The 13,897-nt window shown below is 43.8% G+C and overlaps 1 protein-coding gene across 1 annotated transcript; it reads left to right on the top strand.

The window, feature by feature from the left end:
* The first annotated feature begins 9,870 nt into the window (after positions 1–9,870).
* LOC123119914 (NAD(P)H-quinone oxidoreductase subunit U, chloroplastic) lies at positions 9,871–12,939 on the top strand. The gene is made up of 5 exons (XM_044539883.1): positions 9,871–10,227; positions 11,006–11,067; positions 11,997–12,086; positions 12,180–12,314; positions 12,713–12,939. The coding sequence occupies exons 1-5, from the start codon at positions 9,927–9,929 to the stop codon at positions 12,809–12,811; spliced, it is 687 nt and encodes a 228-aa protein (XP_044395818.1). The 5' UTR covers positions 9,871–9,926; the 3' UTR covers positions 12,812–12,939.
* Positions 12,940–13,897: the final 958 nt, after the last annotated feature.

Here is a 13,897-nt window from a genome sequence, read left to right as displayed (position 1 = left end):
AACGGTGCATACTCAGGGAGAACACTTATACCTTGCAATTTAGTGAGAGATCATCTTATAATGCTACCACCGTACTAAGCAAAATAAGATGCATAAAGGATAAACATCACATGCAATCAAAATGTGTGACATGATATGGCCATCATCATCTTGTGCCTTTGATCTCCATCTCTAAAGCACCGTCATGATCTCCATCGTCACTGGCTTGACACCTTGATCTCCATCGTAGCATCGTTTTTGTCTCGCCAACTATTGCTTCTACGACTATCTCTACCGCTTAGTGATAAAGTAAAGCAATTACATGGCGATTGCATTTCACACAATAAAGCGACAACCATAAGGCTCCTGCCAGTTGCCGATAACTTTTACAAAACATGATCATCTCATACAACAATTTGTATCTTATCACGTCTTGACCATATCACATCACAATATACCCTGCAAAAACAAGTTAGACGTCCTCTACTTTGTTGTTGCAAGTTTTACGTGGCTGCTACGGGCTTCTAGCAAGAACCGTTCTTACCTACACATCAAAACCACACAAAAAATTCGTCAAGTGTGCTTTTTTAACCTTCAACAAGGACCGGCCGTAGTCAAACTCGATTCAACTAAAGTTGGAGAAACAGACACCCGCCAGCCACCTGTGTGCAAAGCACGTCGGTAGAACCAGTCTCATGAACGCAGTTATGTAATGTCTGTCCGGGTCGCTTCATCCAACAATACCGCCGAATCAATGTAAGACGTTGGTGGTAAGCAGTATGACTATTATCGCCCACAACTCTTTGTGTTCTACTCGTGCATATCATCTACGCATAAACCTAGCTCGGATGCCACTGTTGGGGAACGTAGCATGCAATTTCAAAAAAAAATCCTATGATCACGCAAGATGTATCTAGGAGATGCATAGCAACGAGAGGGGAGAGTGAGTCCACGTACCCTCGTAGACCGAAAGCTGAAGCGTTAGATTAACGCGGTTGATGTAGTCGAACATCTTCACGATCCAACCGATCCAAGTACCGAACGTACGACACCTCTGTGTTCAGCACACGTTCAGCTCGATGACGTCCCTCGAACTCTTGATCCAGTAGAGGGTCGAGGGAGAGTTCCGCCAGCACGACGCCGTGGTGACGGTGATGGTGATGTGATCCGCGCAGGGCTTCGCCTAAGCACTACGACGCTATGACCGGAGGAGTAAACTGTGGAGGGGGGCACCGCACACGGCTAAGAGAAATCTTGGTGTGTCTTTGGGGTGCCTCCCGCCCCCGTATATAAAGGGGGGAGGAGACCGGCGGCCAGGAGGGGCGCGCCAAGGGGGAAGTCCTACTTGGACTCCTAGTCCAAGTAGGATTCGCCCCCCCCCTTTTCCTTTCTCCACCGGAGGGAATAGGAAGGAGAGGGAGAGGGAAAGGGAAGAGGGGCCGCGCCCCCTCCTCCTTGTCCTATTCGGACTCCCTAGGAGGGGGCGTGCGCCACCCCCCGCGGGCATCCCTCTCTCTCCCTTTAGGCCCATGTACGCCCAACACTTCCCCGGGGGGTTCCGGTAACCCCTCGGTACTCCGAAAAAATACCCGAATCACTCGGAACCATTCCGATGTCTGAATACTACCTTCCAATATATGAATCTTTACCTCTCGACCATTTTGAGACTCCTCGTCATGTCTGTGATCTCATCCGGGACTCCGAACAAACTTCGGTCACCAAAACACATAACTCATAATACAAATCATCATCGAACGTTAAGTGTGCGGACCCTACGGGTTCGAGAACTATGTAGACATGACTGAGACACATCTCCGGTTAATAACCAATAACGGAACCTGGATGCTCATATTGGTTCCTACGTATTCTATGAAGATCTTTATTGGTCAAACCGCATAAGAACATACGTCATTTCCTTTGTCATCGGTATGTTACTTGCTCGAGATTCGATCGTCGGTATCATCATACCTAGTTCAATCTCGTTACCGGCAAGTCTCTTTACTCGTTCCGTAATGCATCATCCCGCAACTAACTCATTAGTCACATTGCTTGCAAGGCTTATAGTGATGTGCATTACCGAGAGGGCCCAGAGATACCTCCCCAATACACGGAGTGACAAATCCTAATCTTGATCTATGTCAACTCAACAAACACCTTTGGAGACACCTTAGAGCATCTTTATAATCACGCAGTTACGTTGTGATGTTTGATAGCACACAAGGTTTTCCTCCGGTATTCGGGAGTTGCATAATCTCATAGTCAGAGGAATATATATAAGTCATGAAGAAAGCAATAGCAATAAAACTAAATGATCATAATGCTAAGCTAACGGATGGGTCTTGTCCATCACATCATTCTCTAATGACGTGATCCCGTTCATCAAATGACAACACATGTCTGGTCAGGAAACTTAACCATCTTTGATTAACGAGCTAATCAAGTAGAGGCATACTAGGGACACTCTGTTTTGTCTATGTATTCACACATGTACTAAGTTTCCAATTAATACAATTCTAGCATGAATAATAAACATTTATCATGATATAAGGAAATATAAATAACAACTTTATTATTGCCTCTACGGCATATTTCCTTCACCTATATGCGGTATTCTTTTGCCATTCTAAGCAAATTTGTATGTGCCATCTCTAATTTTCAAAATAAACTTCTCTTTTGTGTGTTCGTACCGCTCGCGGAGCGGTGAGGGGTGGCTAATATTTTCCATGCTAGATGTGTTATTCTCACGATGAGTGTTTATTCACTTGTCATTGCACGAGAGTAAGGCAAAGGTATTAGGGATGCCCAGTCCCGAAATGAAAAATGAAATTACTTTATGTTGTCAAATAATAAATTCCTTGGAAAGTGTTGGTATGGAAGGCAACCGTGGATACGGCTAGCCATGGAAAGTGAAAGTATGGTTGAATAAGGAATAAACTTTATTTTCTGTTTGGGAACCGCCTATGATATATCTAGCATGTAAAGTGTTGGGAACTGTAAGTCGTTTTCGTTGGTGGGAAAGACACACCCCCCAAAATGTTTTTATCTCTAAGTTTTTCGCTTTGAGCTCTGCACCTCTACAAATCCCTACTTCCCTCTGCGAAGGGCCTTTCTTTTTTACTTTATGCAATTTTTATTTTTGAATTTGAGTCTCCATCTTCTCTTATAAAAGCACCAACTAGGAGGCAATATGATCGTACTTGAGTATTGGGTGTAGCTAATATGCGAGTGTGTTTCATGAATGGATCAGTGATTAAGCATAATGGGCTAGGGATAACTTATTTTAGCGTTGATATTTTGAAAGACATGGTTGCTTGTTGATATGCTTGAGTATTTAAGTTATCATGTCAAAACTAGACTATTGCTTTGAACAATATAAAAGTCCAAATGTCCATGCTATAAAGAAAAGAAATATGATATGACATGATAGGCAGCATTCCACATCAAAAATTATATTTTTATCACTTACCTACTCGAGGACGAGTAGGAGTTAAGCTTGGGGATGCTGATACCAACGTATCTATAATTTTTGATTGTTCCATGCTGTTATATTATCAATCTTGGATGTTTTATAATCATTTTATAGTCATCTTATATCATTTTTTGGTACTAACCTATTGACATAGTGCCAAGGCCAGTTGCTGTTTTTTGCATGTTTTTTACATCGCAGGAAATCAATACCAAACGGAGTCCAAATGCAACGAAACTTTACGGAGATTTGTTTGGACCAGAACACACCTAATGGGCCAAGGCTGCGCCTCGGGGTGCTCCGAGGAGAGCACAACCCACCAGGGCGCGCCATGGTGAGTTGTGCCCACCTCGGGTGCCCCCCAGACCGCCTCTTTGCTCTATAAATACCCCAATATTCCAGAAACCCTAGGGGAGTCGACGAAAATCAATTCCAGCCGCCTCAGAGTCCAGAACCACCAGATCCAATCTAGACACCATCACGGATGGGGTTCACCACCTCCATTGGTGCCTCTCCGATGATGCGTGAGTAGTTCTTTGTAGACCTTCGGGTCCATAGTTAGTAGCTAGATGGCTTCCTCTCTCTCGCTGAATTCTCAATACAATGGTCTCTTGGAGATCCATATGATGTAACTCTTTTTGCGGTGTGTTTGTTGGGATCGATGAACTTTGAGTTTATGATCAGATCTATCTTTTTATATTCATGAAAGTATTTGAGTTTCTTTGATCTCTTTTATGCACGATTGCTTATAGCCTCATATTTCTTCTTCGATATTTGAGTTTTGTTTGGCCAACTTGATCTATTTATCTTGCAATGGGAAGAGGTGCTTTGTAGTGGGTTCGATCTTACGGTGCTTGATCCTAGTGACAGAAGGGGAACCGACACGTATGTATCGTTGCTACTAAGGATAAAACGATGGGGTCTATCTCTACATAGATAGATCTTGTCTACATCATGTCATCGTTCTTATTGCATTACTCCGTTTCTCCATGAACTTAATACACTAGATGCATGCTGGATAGCAGTCGATGTGTGGAGTAATAGTAGTAGATGCAGGCAGGAGTCAGTCTACTAATCTTGGGCGTGATGCCTATATAATGATAATTGCCTGTATATCATCATGATTATTTGAAGTTCTATCAATTGCCCAACAGTAATTTGTTCACCCACCGTTTTCTATTTTTCTCGAGAGAAGCCACTAGTGAAACCTATGGCCCCCGGGTCTCTTTCTCATATTATTTGCCTTTGCGATATATTTTCCTTTGCTTTTATTTTCAGATCTATTAAACCAAAAATACAAAACTACCTTGCTGCATTTTATTCTTATTTATTTTATTTGGCGTTCGATCTATCAATCTACTACAATTTATTCACGTCTGTTTGCCCATCTTGGGGCGCCGCTACCCGAAAGGGATTGGCAACCCCTTTTACACGTCGGGTTGCGAGAAGTTGTTATTTGTGTGCAGGTGTTGTTTACGTTGTGTTGCTTGGTTCTCCTACTGGTTCGATAACATTGGTCTCATAAGTGAGGGAAATACCTACCGCCGCTGTGCTGCATCATCCCTTCCTCTTTGGGGAAATACCGACGTAGCTCCAAGCAGCATCAATTTTGCGGTCCGCTTGTCGATGTTAGTTTGCGGCGAAGTGGACTCGTTAAGGCCGTCGACATCTTCATCCATGTCTGTGGCCTCGTCATAGTCTAACATGGCAGTTAAATTATCGATCGTGGCGACTAGGTGGGTGGTGGGTGGGACGTAAATTTCTCGGTCGTCGGCTTTAAGTCCGATTCTATCGTAAACCGAGGTTTTGCCATCCGAGATTGACAAGCTCTGGATTCAGTCAAGCATCTCATGGATTCGGTCTGCGGTGTACTCCAGCCCTCCAAAGGTTACAACCTGATTGGGGGCGTAGTTCTCGACGGTGGCCAGATGGCCCGCCGAGTCGGCGTAGAAAATCATGCTGCCAAACACAAAAAGTTGGTCGGGGAAGTACACAACCCCGCGCCCGGTGCCACATTTAACCTGCAGAAGAACCAACAATCCTTTGCCGATCTCAAAGTGGAACTCTCAATGAAAGCACTAGTGTCGGTGTGAAATCTGGTAGACCTCAGGGTAGGGGGTCCCGAGCTTGATCGTGAACGAAGCATGAAAATCAAAAAAATTATATGAACACCAAAGATTTATCTAGGAGAAGCATAGCAACAAGATAGGAGAGTGTGTCTACGTACCCTCGTAGACCTAAAGTGGAAGCGTATATAACGTGGTTGATGTAGTCGTACTCTTCGTGATCCTATCATGATCCAACCGATCTAGTGCCGAACGGACGACACCTCCGAGTTTAGCACACATGCGGCTCGATGACATCTCCTCCTCCTTGATCCAGCAAGAGAAGGTGGAGAAGTAGATGGGATCACAACCAATACGACGACATGGTGGTGGTGGAGCGTCGACAACGATTCGCTAAGCGTCATCGGGACGAGGCGGTGGTGTAACGGGAGAGAGAGGGACGCCCAGGGCTGGTGCGCCCCCTCCCCTCTATTTATATAGGTGGATGGGTTAGGAGTCCGGCCCTATTCCTAATAGGAGTTGCGCCAAGGGGAAGGAGTCCTACTCCTACTAGGAGTTGGATTCCTAGTCCCTTTCATATGTGTTAGCCACATGGGACTCTTAGGGGCTGGTGCGCCTGGCCCATGTAGACCAGGGCGCCCCCTTCAGCCCATGCCAGCCTATGGTATGTGGTGGACCCCTTGGTGGACTTCCGGACTCCTCCGGAAGTTTCTGGAACCTTTTGGAAGCTTCCCAGTACAATACCGAAAAACTGAAATTTTTTCCGAAACCCAAAATATGACTTCCCATATATAAATCTTTACCTCTCGACCATTCTGAAACTTCTCGTGACGTCCTTGATCTCATCCGGGACTCCGAACAACATTCGGTCACCAACATGCATACCAAAATATTACTCTAGCGTCATCGAACGTTAAGCGTGCGACCCTACGGGTTCGGGAATCATGTAGTCATGACCGGGACACCTCTCCGGTCAATAACAAATAGCGGGACCTGGATGCCCATATTGGTTCCTACATATTCCATGAAGATCTTTTATCGGTTTGAACCATGATGTCAAGGATTCAGTTAATCTCGTATGCAATTCCCTTTGTCCGACGATATGCTACCTGCCCGAGATTCGATCATCGGTATCTCCATACCTAGTTCAATCTTATTACCGGCAAATCTCTTTACTCGTTTCATAATACAAGATCTCGTGACTAACTCATTAGCCACATTGCTTACAAGCTCTTTATGATGTTGTATGGTATGTCTCCAACGTATCTATAATTTTTTTATTGTTCCATGCTATTATATTATCCATCATGGATGTTTTATATACATTATTATGCTATTTTATATCTTTTTGGGACTAACTTATTAACGTAGTGCCCAGTGCCAGTTGTTGTTTTTTTCCTTGTTTTTGTCTTCTACAGAAAGTCAGTACCAAATGGAGTCCAGACAGAATGAAACTTTTTGACGATTTTTCTTGGACCAGAAGACAACCACGAAGCTTCAGGAGGAGGCTAGAAGATCCACGGGTGAGCCACAAGCTCACCAGGCGCGCCCTAGGGGGGGGCACCCCTATGAGCTTGTGGCCCCCCGGGACTCTTTCAACCCTATCCAGCTCCATAAATACCCAAATATTCCATGTATACTAGAGGGCACACAAAAATACTTTTCCGCCATCGCAAGCTTCTGTTCTCGTGAGATCCCATCTTGGGGCCTTTTTCGGTACTCTGTCGGAGGGGGATTCGATCACGGAGGGCCTCTACACCAACCTTGCTACCCTTCCAGTGATGTGTGAGTAGTTTATCACAGACCTACGGGTCCATAGCTAGTTGCTAGATGGCTTCTTCTCTCTCTTTGATCTTCAAACAATGTTCTCCTCGATGTTCTTGGAGTTCTATTCGATATAACCTTCTTTTGTGACATGTTTGTTGAGATCCGATGAATTGTGGATTTATGATCAGATTATCTATGAATATTATTTGAGTCTGCTCTGAACTCTTTTATGCATGATTAATATAGATTTGTATTTCTCTCCGATCTATTGATTTGGTTTGGCCAACTATATTGATCTATCTTGCAATGGGAGAGGTGCTTTGTTTTGGGTTCAATCTTGCGGTGTCCTCACCTAGTGACAAAAGGAATAGCGAGGCACATATTTGTATTGTTGCCATTAAGCATAAAAAGATGGGGGTTGTACCATATTGATTGGACATATCCCTCTACATCATGTCATCTTGCTTAAGGCGTTACTCCATTCTTGTTAACTTAATACACTAGATGCATGTTGGATAGCGGTCGATGTGTGGAGTAATAGTAGTAGATACATGCAGGAGTCGATCTACTTGTCACGGACATGATGCCTATATTCATGATCATTGCCTTAGATATAGTCATAACTATGCACTTCTCTATCAATTGCTCAACAATAATTTGTTTACCCACCGGATGCTTTCTTCAAGAGAGAAGCTTCTAATGAAAACTATGGGCCCCAGGTATATTTTTATCATATTATTTTTAGATTTATAAGACCAAAAACCCAAAATATACCTTGCTACAATTTATTTACTTTTGCACTTTTATTTATCTTTTATACCTATCTCTGTCTGATCTCATCCTTGCAAGTAACTGTGAAGGGATTGATAACCCGTTTATCACGTTGGGTGTAAGTATTTGTTTGTTTGTGTAGGTGACAGTGTCCTGGACTAGGGGTACTCACCACATCGTCTCCCGACCAGGTGGATCGGGCCGAGGACCCCCATGGCGGTTCACTAATGGGCCACTTCGGGTAGCCGATGACATACACGAGGAAGATTCCACAAGACTTGGTGATCAAGACAAGTACTCCTCTCCACCGACGTATTCGACTAGGACTCTTGTTATCCTAGTCCTCTGGTACATATATAAGGCGAGGCTGGACTAGTTGATAGATGATTATGATATTCATCCATCATACCATTAGGGTTTAGACAACAACATACGATCTCGAGGTAGATCAACTATGTACTAGATACTCCATCAATATAAACAAGAGTAAGATGTAGGGTGTTACCTCCATAAGAGGGTCGGAACCTGGGTAAAACACCGTCTCTTCATTCCTGTTACCATTGATTCAAGAATCCACAACTCGGAACCCCTTACCCCGAGGTCTGCCGGTTTTGACACCGACAATGGTGTTTTCATTGAGAGTTCCGATGTGAGATCAATAAAGGACCAATGGCTCGTCTGCAGATCAACTGCGACGTCGGCATCTTCGTCGCCAGCTCGACTAGTTACCTTGGCTCGACCGAGGACTACGCTCTGCCTCAGTCGTCATGTTCAGACGAGGGCCTTCATCAACATCAACTCCGATCTCTATCAAGATCATGGAGGAATCATCCATGGAGCTCGGGGGCACAACGTCAACATTGCCCTCGGGCGACCGTGCTGTTTTTCTGGACAGTGAACTTGTATCCGCCGTCATCGCCTCCTCGAGCGTCGCTTTGACGATTGCTTCGGTGGAATTGTGCGGAAATTGAGTTTATAAGAACCCTGCAAAATTTCGTCGTGTTCCGATGGAGAAATCTCCGTTGATCTCCGATATACCGGAGCCCTGTCGAATCTGGACGGGAATCTGGACGAGTTTGGAGCGTGGTGTCCAGCGTCTAGCTCGGACATCCTTTGGAAGATCAAACTGTTGATCGGCTGCGAAATTCCTACATCTACCACCCCTTAAAATTTCAGCTCGATCCGACCGTTCAAACTCCGGGAAACCTCCGATGAGCGCATCTATTTTTGGATCTGTTTTCTGCGCGAATACAAATCCGACCCAAGTTCACCTTTCTTCATAAACGGAATATTGGACAACTTTTTTAGAGGAATTTTTTTATAGGTATATACAATACAAATATAGGCGTAGTATAAACATAATCATTTGCATGCAATTCAAGAAAAACAACCTTTAAATAGTTTCAAAATCTGGGGTTGCATTTGGGTTTCCCCCTTTTGCGGATCATTCATAAAACATGTTGTCCATAAGTTGCTTGTCTTTTTGGCTGCAGTTGATATACGCTGTTGGCGAGCTTTCATAATTAGATTTGGATCCTTTTCTCAGGTAATGGTTGTTTGATTTTCTCAGAATCTCGACGTGACTTTTATTATGTTTGAGGTGCTTTATATTTTTTATGAAATTGATAATTGAGCTGAATTTTTTTGACAAAAATAAAGAATGTACTAGACAAACTTGAAAGCTGTCCGTAAAAAAAAACTCGAAATACCTCCGTAAAAAAGGAGAAACCTTTTTTTAATTGGAAAAAATAGGGAATTTTTTTTCGAGGAAAAATATAGGAAAAACTAGAAAGCCGATAAAGAATGGAAAGGCTAAAAAAACTTCTATTTCCATCCCCACTTCCCTTATCTCCCGCGCTCCTCTTCCTCCACTCCCCATGGCTGCCGTTGGCGTCACCTTCCCGGCGGCGCCGGCCATCGTATCCGCCGCCGTATGTTCCTCGTCCACGCGCCGCCGAGTCCATCTTGTCCCTACCCGATTCTTCGCAGCAGCGTCGTTCAGCGGGCGATGTGCCGCTACGGCCGACGGCGGGGCCGCGGCCTCGGAGGACCTGGCTGCGGCAGCGGATGGGTATCCCGATGCTGGAACTGACGTCGCCGGCGGCGCTGCCACTTCCACGCGGCCTCCCTACTCGCTCATCTCCGCCGCCAACGTGCAGAAGGCGATGCGCGGCCTTGGTGCGCGTTTCTTGTTTGATTTCAGTTTTGCATGTGACATAAGTATTGCATATCTAATTCCTATGTCATTGATTTTACATTGAGATTCCTGTGGATATTTTTTTGGTTCTTTTTTTCCCTTTTATGCTTGATTCACTCACTTAGACGTGCAATAACTAGAGCACATTTAGATGTGCCCTAGACACACCCGTTTGATTTATAGGTTATATACGACGCCTACTAATGCCAATGTTTCTGGCTAATCTCTCGCAAGCTCTTAATATTGGACCTCACATCTCAAATTTTACGATTTGATGTAGACACGATTGAAACACAGGAAAAGTTAAAATGAACAAATAATTGTTTAACGTTAGCTAAATTTCTGTTATTATTTAGCACATTTAAGTGTCATGTTTTTTTAATGTTCTAGTTGTGCCCATGTAATTGCACTCGATCTAGTAAATCTGGATATATGGTGTATAGCTTTGTTTGCCCCTTTTACAATTGGGAGCAACTGTGCCTTGATAATAAACCAAATTAACAGCATAACCTTGTTGATGTTTCCTATATGTCAAAACTTAATCGTTCAATATAGTCTCAATCGTGTGCATTCGGGAACTCAGGCGCTGTTTGGATGCAAGGATAGTTCCTAATTCCAGTAGGACATGAATTATTTTCTGTGGTTTCTGCATTTAAATTGCTATGGTTTTCGCAGGAATAGTTGAGGTTGAGGATAACATGTCATAGTTTGTCTGTTGGAAAACTATTCTTATTTAAGGGCAACTTTCCATACTTGCAGCAATTACAGATGCTGATCACTATGGGAGGCTTGGAATTACCAGATTAGCGTCAACCGGTGAGGTACAGAGGAATATCTGATAAGTGGATCTCATTACAATGACATGTGGAATGTACCTGGTAGATGCAAGCTTGCAACGAGTATGAAAACCTTTTCCTTGTACAAAATTACATGGTACCGAACAAGACTAAGCACTAGCTGACTCCAGTGCAGCCAGCATACTTCAACCATGCTTAAGAGCCTGTTCGGCAACTCTCCACTCCTCCAGATTCTCAACTCTGCTCCTCACTTCTGAACTCCCAACTCTATTAGCACGTTTCAGAATCTGGGAATACGTTTGGTTGTCAACTCCACTCAACTGAATTATGCATACATTGCTGGGAGGAACGTGACCAGAAAAAGCAGCTGAGGGCGGTGGTTTCGCTGAGGAATGAAGGAGCCCGTTGGTGCAGTAGCGGCGGGAGGAGAAGCGTCGGAGGCACGTGCGGCGGGAGGCGTCGATGCGTCGGTGGCGACGGCGGTGCAGTGGCGGCAGGATGCGTCGGCGCAAGGAGCCTGTCAGCTATCGTCATTGACGCGGAGCTGCGAGCAGGTTTGGCAATGAGGGACAAGTGGCTGAGGGATGCGTCCATGCATCGGAGGGGATTCGATCAGGTGCAGCGGTGGCGGGAGGACGACGGCTAGAGTTCCCTGCAAGCGCTGAAAAGGGGGAGTCGGGGCAAGCAGGTGAGGTCCTGCGGGATCAGGAGCGCGCGGAGCTCGATTTGTCAACTCCGAAAAAATACACTACAGGCAGCTCCGCTCCACTCTGGCCGCTCCGCAGAGTAGATTCGTTCGGCGCCGCTCCGCCCGATATGCTTTGCTTCAATTCAAGTGTGGATTAATATATATATTGGCCTCCCTATTTCACGTATAACTCGTAATAAGATCGTAAGTGCACTTTGTGAATTCTTGCCAACCCAGCATCACCTGATTTTAACCTTGAAATCAGGTCAAAGCTGCATATGAGAAAAGGTGTGAACAACTAAACAAGCAAGGACTGGAAGAAGAGGAAATCAGCAAGGAACATGACCTATTAAAGGTTTTGAGCCACTATTAAGAGTCAGAATACTTTTCTCCATCCATTACAAATTTACAACTTCCAATTATTCTTAATATACCTGCACCACTGCAGGAATCTTTTACCACATTATCAACCGAGGAAGAGAGAAGATTATATGATTGGAGTTTGGCGAGAAATGGGCAGCCTGAGCGATATGTTTGGCCTTTTGAAGTTGACCCCATGGAGTTGGCACCAGATCCTCCTAAGGTCAGCATCAGCCCGTAGCAGAATAGATGGTTTCTAGATGAATGCTCAGCACTTAACATTTTACTAGTCGTAATGATGAGCAAGCTCATCAACATACTCCAAGCTGATGATCGTCACTAGGAAGTGTTACCTTTAAAAACAACTAAACTGTCCATAGTTAAACTGAAGAAAGAAGCATAGGAGTCATATGTACTGAGCTCATAAAATCCAAACTGCGTAGGTAGAACTTGAAAGTTGAAACTCTAGGAGCTGTTTTCTACTTGATAAACGGGAGACCTTATTAGAATCCTTGCACGGAAATTGTGTGTTTCAGCTACTAACATAAATTTCCTATATTTATGTATGTCGCTTTGGTTATGAAAAGGTATTGAGTTGTTTGTGCTTAATTGATGAAACAGGAACCGGAAGATGAGTTTCCTACAAAGCTTGTCGGCTACTTCTTGTTGACATGGTTCATAATTTCTGTAGCCTGCTCGCTGATTCTCAACAGATCATGAAGTTCCATAAACGAAGATGAATCATAGCTCAACAGTGTTTTTCTAAATTAGTCGAAGTACATAACTGCACAGTTTGTACAGATAAACTATATGAATCTTTAATTAATTATTCACATGGGCTATCCTGAGTTGTTGACTATGTACTCCACTGCACATGATTAGAACAATAGAGTCTCTATGCTCCTGTAGGGCATTTTAGCGAGTGCCGGACACACATTTAGGAGCAATAGTTCCAGATGTTTTATGTTTGCACAAAATGTCAAAATATCGCAGTGTGTAGATCAGTTACAGAAATCTGTGTATTAATCGTAAATTATGTGGTGACAATATAGCCAACTGTTCTTAGGGAAAGAGAAAGACTGCAATAGGTATATAAGAACCTGAAAAAGGAGTTCTAATATCATCCATACTCACTTATGTCCTTATATTTTTTAGAGCATAGACTTCCGCGCCACTTTATAAATAAAGCCAAACGGCTAGGCGATACAGAGTGTTGAGGAGCCAAATTACAGACATCAAGCAACAAACAAGCAAAAGGAAATAGAAAAGTAAGCACAAGATACAAACAAAGGCTAAAAGATATGAGATATCCAAAGCAATGTTTGTTTGCAAATATGAAGTGTTTAGTATGCATTAGATTGATGAGAGATGGGATCCATAAGAACACCAGTCATGTGATGATGGCAGTGGCGGAGCCAGGATTTCTGACATGGGTATGCGAAGCTTTTTTTTTAGTGTGAAGCAACACCCTATTTATTGCAACAAGGTCTTCAATATTTTGTTTATATTGCAAGAATATAGTCAGAAAAAAATTGAACTCTACAAAACCCTTTCTCAAAGAGACAAATGATAGTGCGAATACGTGTAGATCAATCGATGAACTTAAGGGATAAATATAATCCACTATACTGAATTGGCAATTAAAATTCAGAATTCCAAAACTAACAGTGCGCAAAGCCGATTAGCCGAGGAATGATATGCACGCAACTGTTAGCGGTTGATCGTTGCCTGTCGGATGAGTGTCGCCCCTGCCCAGGACGAGGGTGAGGCGAGCACACACGATGCTGCAATGCCACACGATGATGC

This window comes from Triticum aestivum, chromosome 5D, assembly GCF_018294505.1.
Source record: "Triticum aestivum cultivar Chinese Spring chromosome 5D, IWGSC CS RefSeq v2.1, whole genome shotgun sequence".
Lineage (NCBI taxonomy): Eukaryota > Viridiplantae > Streptophyta > Magnoliopsida > Poales > Poaceae > Triticum > Triticum aestivum.
This window is presented reverse-complemented; position numbering and strand designations above follow the sequence as displayed.

What these genes read in the sequence shown, in the direction of transcription:
- LOC123119914 (XM_044539883.1), top strand. Translation starts at nt 9,927, where the DNA reads ATGGCTGCCGTTGGCGTCACCTTCCCGGCGGCGCCGGCCATCGTATCC. An exon ending in GATTAGCGTCAACCGGTGAG is followed by an intron (nt 11,068 to 11,996) that starts GTACAGAGGAAT and finishes CCTTGAAATCAG; the next exon opens with GTCAAAGCTGCATATGAGAA. An exon ending in TGGCACCAGATCCTCCTAAG is followed by an intron (nt 12,315 to 12,712) that starts GTCAGCATCAGC and finishes TTGATGAAACAG; the next exon opens with GAACCGGAAGATGAGTTTCC.